Below are 8,183 nucleotides of genomic sequence, written 5' to 3' on the forward strand. Positions count from 1 at the left end.
GCCGCCAGTTAAGAAGAAACGCAACCTCCCCGGGACTCCGGGTAATTTTTTTTTATTTATTTCTTAATTTCATGTACTACAAGTAGAAATTTTAAGGTTTAGTAGGATGTTTGGTTAGTGTAATAGTTTTGTATCAAGTTGAAGAGAATGAGGTTAAGAGGATGATTTGGTTTTGTTTCTTGAAGCGGTTGGAGGGTCAATTAGTGTTTACATAATATGATAGCAATCATTAAAGAACACAGTATTGCTATGATCAGCAATTGCTAATTTGCTTCTTAATTAATTTGGTTTTAATTAAACAAGTTGCATTAGATTAAGAGAGAGTTCTTTGTCAGGATTGAGAATTAGTGCCTTTGACAGCATTCTAGGACAAGAAAGTCCACAATACAATCATATATAGAATCTTTTTTTTTTGGTGATTTTTAGTAAGATGGTTTTTTTATTATTAATTATTAAACTGAATATATTATAATACTATGTATTTATATATAAAGTAATATTATAGTTTCCTATATGATAAGTCCATAAAAAATAAACGTATGATTTATGTCTTATTTTTTATGGGATTTCTTAGAATTTACTATAAAAAAAGTCTCATGATTAGAGATCTACTATACCGAACTTACGGATTTAAAAACATATATAATATCCAAAATCAAATAGAAAAATTTTGAGGTGCACTACACAAGCTTAATTCTTCCCATTGATTTTCTTCATGGTTGTAGTATTTTTCTTAATTACTGCAACCGAGTTCTCTTAGGTCTCGGCCTAATTCTTCTACCTTGTTTTGTTAACATATTTTTAGAATAGTTCCATTATATAACCTCTGTTGTACATGATCAAACTATCTTAACATCTGATGTACTTCTTGACTGCAGATCCCACGGCGGAGGTGATCGCCCTCTCCCCGACGACCCTGATGGCAACCAACCGCTTCGTCTGCGAGATCTGCAACAAGGGCTTCCAGCGCGACCAAAACCTCCAACTCCACCGCCGAGGCCACAACCTCCCGTGGAAGCTCCGGCAGCGGACAACCTCCGAAGTCCGGAAACGGGCCTACATCTGCCCGGAGCCGGGTTGCGTGCACCACAACCCGGCCCGGGCGCTCGGGGACTTGACCGGAATCAAGAAGCACTTTTGCCGGAAGCACGGAGAGAAGAAGTGGAAGTGCGAGAAGTGCTCGAAGAAGTACGCGGTCCAGTCGGATTGGAAAGCGCACGTTAAGACTTGTGGGACGCGGGAGTACAAGTGCGATTGTGGGACTATTTTCTCCAGGTCCGGGCTCTAACAATATTTAGATTGAGTTTTATAGATAACTTAGATCTCAGATTGCATATATGCTCTAAATCTTTCATAGTTTGAAATTTAGTCCTCAAATCATTAAAATTGTTAGTTTAGTCGCCCAGTTCCCACCGGTCATTTCAAATTAGTCTGTATAACTGGCTTAGCATTTGAATTAGGATGGTTCAAAAATAAATGAGTGCTTCGGGAGTCTTATGTAACCATAAAATACCTATCAGACTACATGGAAAATTATATAGAACAGTTAATTAAAAACTAACAATGCTTTATGGATCGGAATGTTGGACGAATAAAAAATAACATGTGGGAAAAAAATGAACGTAGCAAAAGTGGGAATGTTATGATCTTGTGGGTATACACTAAAATATAGGATAAGAAATGAGTATGTACGTAGTAAATTAGATGTTGCTCCTATTAAGGATAAAATGAGAGATATTCGACTTAGATGGTTTGATCACGTACAACGGAGACCTCTTGGTGCACAAGTTAGGAAAATCGATAAGATTATAGTTAATAGGGGCAAAATACAGATCTAGAGGTACGTATAAAAGAACTTGATTGTGAGCAATTAAGAAGAATATAATAATGATTTAACTTAACGGATGAGATGGCCCATAATAGAACAGAATGAAAAAAATAAGACTCACGTAGCCGACCACAAACATTTGGGAAGGATTTGTTGTTGTTCTTGTTGTTGTTTCCATTTGTAGCTACAGTTTAGGTTAATCTAGCTAAATCCAAATCCGTTTCTAAAACCATTGAAAACCAAAACGAAAAATTGAATTTGGGGATTAAATAGAACTTTCAATGTTATGTTTTTTGTTTCCTCTTTAAAAAACATTAATTAGCTTTTCAAGAACTCAAAGTTTATTGAACAGAGCAAAAATAGTACCCAAAGAAAATAAATAAAAAGAAAATCAAATTTGCATGCTAAGCACGAATGCGTGCAGAGAAACGCTGCATGTAATTAACATGCATATTAACCATCTTTTTGTCATGCATGCATGCATGCAGGAGGGACAGCTTCATCACCCACAGAGCTTTCTGCGACGCCCTCGCCGACGGAAGCGCAACACCGGAACCACAGAATCCCGCTGGCGCCGACACACCACCACCACCCTCGTCGACCAGCCACCGAGTCGCCGACGTCCCCATCAACCGACTTAAGCACCCGGGGCGCCCTCCCCCTTGCATCCCCCTCCCCTCCTCCTCCTCCTCTGCGCGCCCCACCACTCTTTTCGCCTCGCTCATTCCACCGGCCTTCGACGCAGACATGAACAGCGGCGGCGGGTCATCGACGGCCGCAACATGTCCGCACACGCCGCTGCTGGCAGAAGGCTGCCGCAGATAGGAGCCACGCCGGGGGCGGCGGAGGAGGTAGCATGGTGGGTCCGGACGATGAGAAGCTGTAGTCCTCAAGTTTCCGGCCGTAAGGGGTTGTTTGGTGATGCAAGGGAGACTGATGAAGAGCTTGCACGAACAACAAGAGATGATGTACGGAAGCAGTAGTAACGTGATGACTGTGGATTTCTTGGGGGTGGGAGGGGGGAGGGGGGTAGGCTTACCTCCTCCTCAGCATCAGCAGCAGCCACAGTTTGATGAAAGGATGATGATGGTGATGATGGGGGAGAATAGGATTCAGGGACTGCAGCAGCTCCAGCAGCAGCAGCAGGAAGGGCAAGGGGACTTGATGGGTCATAAGTCCATGTGGGGAGGTCATGTGTAAATAGCGAGTGTAATGAACCAGGTCCACTGGATACTTGCTCGACTGCGACAAAGATGCTATTTAGCCCCAAGGTAGTGGTGTTTTGGATGGTGATGCTAGCTAGCTAGTTGTATCTCGCCTTTTTAAGATAATAATTGATGCAGATAAAAGTTAGTATCCTTCATCTTTCCCCTTAATTTGTCTGGATTGAGATCCTCTCTCTTTAACCTAATCGTTTATCGATTAGTAGACATATTGGATATATTTCTAAAAATACTAATAATTCATAGATATAGCGGAGACTATATCCTAAACAAATTAAAACAAGCAATTATGATTTTAGAAAATTACTAAAAAATAAAAGTGGAGATAAATATCTAAATTTGTTTAGTGAAGAGTGCAATTCATGTCACTCTAATCACTGTTTACAACTAGCCCATTTGATACTTTTCTAGGTTGGAAAAATAAAAATAAAAAAAATCCATGAAAGGTAAAACAACTCATAAAACCAGAAATTATTTTTGCGTGTTTTCAGAATGGCAATCATTTATTTCAAGATTGAATTCCCACATGTTACAAATGAAATGATTCAAGACTCTCAATCTCACATGAGGAGAGTTTATACATGGTCAATCAGAGATAAGTCCCTTCACAATTAGGCAAAGAGGTAATTTCCAACAAAAAATGCGATATTCTCAACTTAATTAGGTATACCTGGGCTCCAACATCACCAAACCATTGTTGACTTGTCAACTTTGCTGTCAACAAACTCTACATCAAGCCCAAGTCAAATGAAAGCCCATCTGCTTTGGCTGTGGACCAAATAATGGGTCAACTTCCCAAACCCAGATGCACAAATGACCGCATAAACCGAAAAAAAAAAAGTATGAATATAAACCTCCAAGGGCTGAGACAAACTCAGCAACTCACCTCAGATTAAACTCTTTGATGACCATCAGCATAAGTTTTGCTGCATACTACTATATATGGAAATCCTTACATGGATTGATATCAATAGAATGAAAATAGAAGAGAACATTACCACAGTCAACTATGAATGGAAATTGACAAAAGCTGATACAGATCCCTGATATCCACAGTCTGCAAGCTCAGCATGCGATTTATTGAGTCAAATAGTCGTTCCTCCTCGCCCATTTCGATCCACCCGATGAACCTCCAGATACCTCAAATTGAACCACTGCTACATTGCGCGCGAACAGTCATCGATGAATCTTCAAACCTTTGTGAAGGAAGAAGATTGGAATCCTCCTGACTAGTAGAGCACCCCGAGCAGTTCGTGAGACTCTTTCCTCTCAGTTTTGACACGGGAATTGTCGAATAAGTTTGTGGTTTGAGAATACCCCTCCTCTATTCCAACACTTGGAACCCTAGAGCTAGTGCTAGTGCTAGAGCTAGGGCTAGGATTAGGATGAGCTCCAAGATTTTTGCGAGCCCTACGAGAGGACCTGGATGTCAAATTCCCAGACCGAGAGGGCTTCGAGCTCTTCTCCTTCCTCACACTAAGGAATCCACACGCAACGGCTTCTAGTGCCCTAGTTGTGGGTGGCCTGTTTCTAGTACCGTGTCTCCTGCAATTTATAGCATTTGCTTCACTAGCCTGGGTATCTTCAGTTTCTTGCTTTGCTTCAAACGTTTCATTTTGCTGGCCATGTACAGCATTCGCTTCACTTGCCAAAGGATCTCCAGTATATTGCTTTTCTTCGAAAGTTTCGTTTGGTTTCAAGTCATCCTCACTGTGTCTTTGGCCATTTATAACATTAGCTTCATTTGCAAGAGGATCTTGTGTTTCTTGCTTTGGCTCAATAGTTTCCTCTGGCTTTAACTCATCCTCATTGCCTTCAACCCCCATGTCTAAAGGTCCTTCAGAATCTAAATCCTGAGGATCCAGGTTTAAATCGATAAAAGCTCGTTGCTGAGATTTACCATTAGAGGGACCAGCTCCATTGCTTTCTCCCTGAGATGTTCCATCTTCTGTAGCAGTTGATTTATTACTTTCAACTGATTCAAGCTGAATATGTTCCTCTTCGTTATTCAACTGGTTGTGTCTTGGTACATAACTAGAGCTAGAACAAGCTCCAGCTGACTTACATGAAGTTAACCTCCGTCGCTTTGGCCCAGGAGCTGAAGAATTTTGCTCCCCGGATTTTAGTTTTCGACTGAACTGATACTTTTTGCCTTTGATAGACGACTTATCAATGAAAAGTTCACAAGATTGGCCTTCAAGACCATGCTCATTTTTGGGCAGCTTTAACTTCGAATCGGCAACTAAAGGTGTTTGATCAGATTCGCCTGAGCTGTTTATAAATGAATCACCTGAGCTTGATTGATCAGTGGAGCTATCACTATTAGTCACTCCTTGATGACTAGAACGGTAATTAAAGGTAGCATCAGCTGGTAAACTTCGTAATTCTCTCACCTTAGACGATGCTCCCCCTTGAGCCAAGCTAGTATCAACAACAGTAAATTTCATAAAGTCTGAGTGACAATTATCAGGGAGTCTAGGGCGCAGATAGCAAGACTGCTGACGATCAGATCGAACATTTTGGACCACCTTAGTGTCCGCAGCACTCTCATTGACTCCATTGCTTTCCTTGCCTTCTTCAGCTTCCAGCTCAAGAAGCCTTGGATCCGATGCCACTTTGTTAAGTACGTCGCTGACCGAATCAAAATAGTGATTGCCCTTTGTTAGTTTTTTCCTAGAGAACTTCTTAATGCCAGGGATGAGAAATACCAAAGCGTTTTTGGAAGTAAGAGCACTGAGATCTTTCGGCTGCTCAGAGTGCCAACCTCTAGCAAGCAAACGAGGCCAAACAGCTTCCCAAAAAAGATCATTGGCCTTGGCTTTGCTTAATCTGAAATCTCCAGTCAGAAACTTGACGATTTCTGCTGATGTAAGAGAGGAACAATCTTTGCCTACAGGGATTTCAGGACGAGCAGAGACAGCTGGATTTGGTCTAACATGATCCAGTACAATGCCAGTGAGGTCTTGCTTGCCTTTACCAATTCCTACAGCATGTACAAGAGCTTCAGCACCAACTATTGCCTTGAGGCTGAAAATAAATTCCTCTAGAGAAGCTGTTCCATCGGTGAAAGCTTTGGTGACCTGCCAAAAGAATTAACAACTAATATCGAGAAAAGAGATGTGTGATGAAAAAGAATGGAGTCATTTAGTTAACATAAAACTTAAGATAGCTATTAAAAAGAGAAAAGAGTTGAGTTTGTGCAGGTTTGCTAATTAATGGGTGGATAACAAATTTGCGCAATTAGAAATGATGAGGTAAAAGAATTGCTAATTTCACGCTATATGATGGAAAAGATAGTTAAAACAGACATGACTGAGTTCAATTCGTGAACAGTCAATTCATGATGCCCCTAGTTACTCCTGTATCACTACCGGCACACCAACCTATGCAGATCTGGGCCGTCAATATTGCTAAGTTTGATGAGTGAACAATCCAGAAATGGTTGCTTGAGCAACATTCAAATACGAACAAAGACAGGTGGTAATCCCTATATTTCTTCCCTACTTAGAGATGTCTATTCCTACACTATCTGTACATAACATGGTTCACAGGATACCAAGAGTGTAGATCTTACAGGTAACATAGAAAAAGCTGGGTGTCATATCTTGTGGACAGGATGTTGATTGCAGCCAGCTGCACCCACAGAGGGTATAAAATTTACACTGTTTCACACTAGCCAACCACATTATCGTTTTAAACCTTTTTATGTCCTCGCTATCCAAATATTATCAGAACTTTCAGACTAAGATTTTCTCAACTGGTCTAGGGAAGCCTATCTTGGAACGCTAGTCCAGTGAAACAGAAGGTTATATTACTTGCATTGTAGGTACCAAACCTGCTGGTTGAGAGTGACAAGATTAAGCTCATATATACATGAAGAAAAATGAAAAATGATGGCATCAAGTATAGAAGCGTAATGCACAAAAAGATGGTGTTAAATGACGCAGACCATATCGTATGAGCATGCAACAAGTGAAAAAGAATAGTTAGAGATCCCTAAACTGAAAATTTTAACATATTGATTCGCTATATAAGAGGCCACTGATATACGCAGGACATCTATCTAAACAGGCCTATAATTGTCTATCTGTGAAGCTTGGACATATTTTTGACTTCCTGGTGTCGTCTAACATGAATTTAAAGTGTTAAGTTTCAGGTGCTGACATGGGTTTATCTCTGTCATCTACAGCCAAAGTTATATGCTGCATGCCAAATGATAATTACAAATTACTGTGAGAAACAATCCTTGAAAGTTAATAGAAATGACTTTCTTTGATCTGCTAGATAGGCTATAAATGAAAATGGGGAAAGAGCAAACATGCATGATTAGGAAAAGAATAACCTCAATCAATGTCTCCTGGACTTCCTTCGATCTGCTAGAAAGCAAGCGTGATAATAGTTCCTGTTGTCTCCAACCTGTAAAGATGCGATGCCCAAGTATGCACTTTCTGCTTTTGGTCTTTCTACACTCCACCCATCTACGTTGGGCATCGGATCTATAGAATTTCCCATAATAAAAGGATAGCACATCCCCCATAGCTTTACTCTCAACAAATCTTTGTACCAGAACAAGGTTTTTCCCAAAAATGTAGAGACCAAGGAGAAAAATCTGTGATTCAGAATCACTCCATGGGGCTTTTGGTGACTCGGGCAATGGAATGTAGCCTTTGGTTTTACCTGAAGTGCTGCATTCCAAGTTTGACGAGCAAGCAAATTGTTTGCCATGTTCTAATTGACCATCTGGAACTTCAACTTTGCATGTAACAGTTTGAGGCAAAGTATGAGGATTGCTTAAATAATCAAATGAAATTCCAGACACATGGTTAACCCAGAAAACTGGAACAGCCAACTCTTTCCCAGCGTAGCCATTTAAAATCTATCCTGTCAACCTTATCACTTGAGGTGTTCTGCAGCTGAAGACGCTCTGTTTCTGATAGAAGAGATGGAATTCCAACCTGGTACTGAGCTCCTGTACGAGGAGTAACTAAAGGCTCCCCGGAGATACCATCTGTACTTGGGGAGTCTGGACAGAGTGATTGATCATAAGTCTCTGCACTAAACTTCTCATTATGATTGAGAAATTCTTCTTTGTAATTTTCTTCAATTAAGTTCATCTGCAAGGACAGATATGA

At 40.6% G+C, this 8,183-nt stretch overlaps 2 protein-coding genes across 2 annotated transcripts in view; one reads left to right on the top strand and one right to left on the bottom strand.

The window, feature by feature from the left end:
* Positions 2–2,653, top strand: LOC109831409 (protein indeterminate-domain 1-like; the record flags this gene model as incomplete). The annotated part of the gene is made up of 3 exons (XM_020398733.1): positions 2–41; positions 879–1,275; positions 2,317–2,653. Coding segments are annotated over 3 exons (774 nt in total), but the record flags the coding sequence as incomplete, so codon positions are not given.
* Positions 3,895–8,183, bottom strand: part of LOC109831811 — a 7,603-nt gene continuing 3,314 nt past the window's right edge. Inside the window, 3 exon segments of the mRNA XM_020399252.1 lie at positions 3,895–6,131; positions 7,394–7,922; positions 7,924–8,165. Of these exon segments, the coding sequence (XP_020254841.1) occupies positions 4,281–6,131; positions 7,394–7,922; positions 7,924–8,165 (2,622 nt within the window). The 3' untranslated portion in view covers positions 3,895–4,280.

Source organism: Asparagus officinalis, chromosome 2, assembly GCF_001876935.1.
Source record: "Asparagus officinalis chromosome 2, Aspof.V1, whole genome shotgun sequence".
Lineage (NCBI taxonomy): Eukaryota > Viridiplantae > Streptophyta > Magnoliopsida > Asparagales > Asparagaceae > Asparagus > Asparagus officinalis.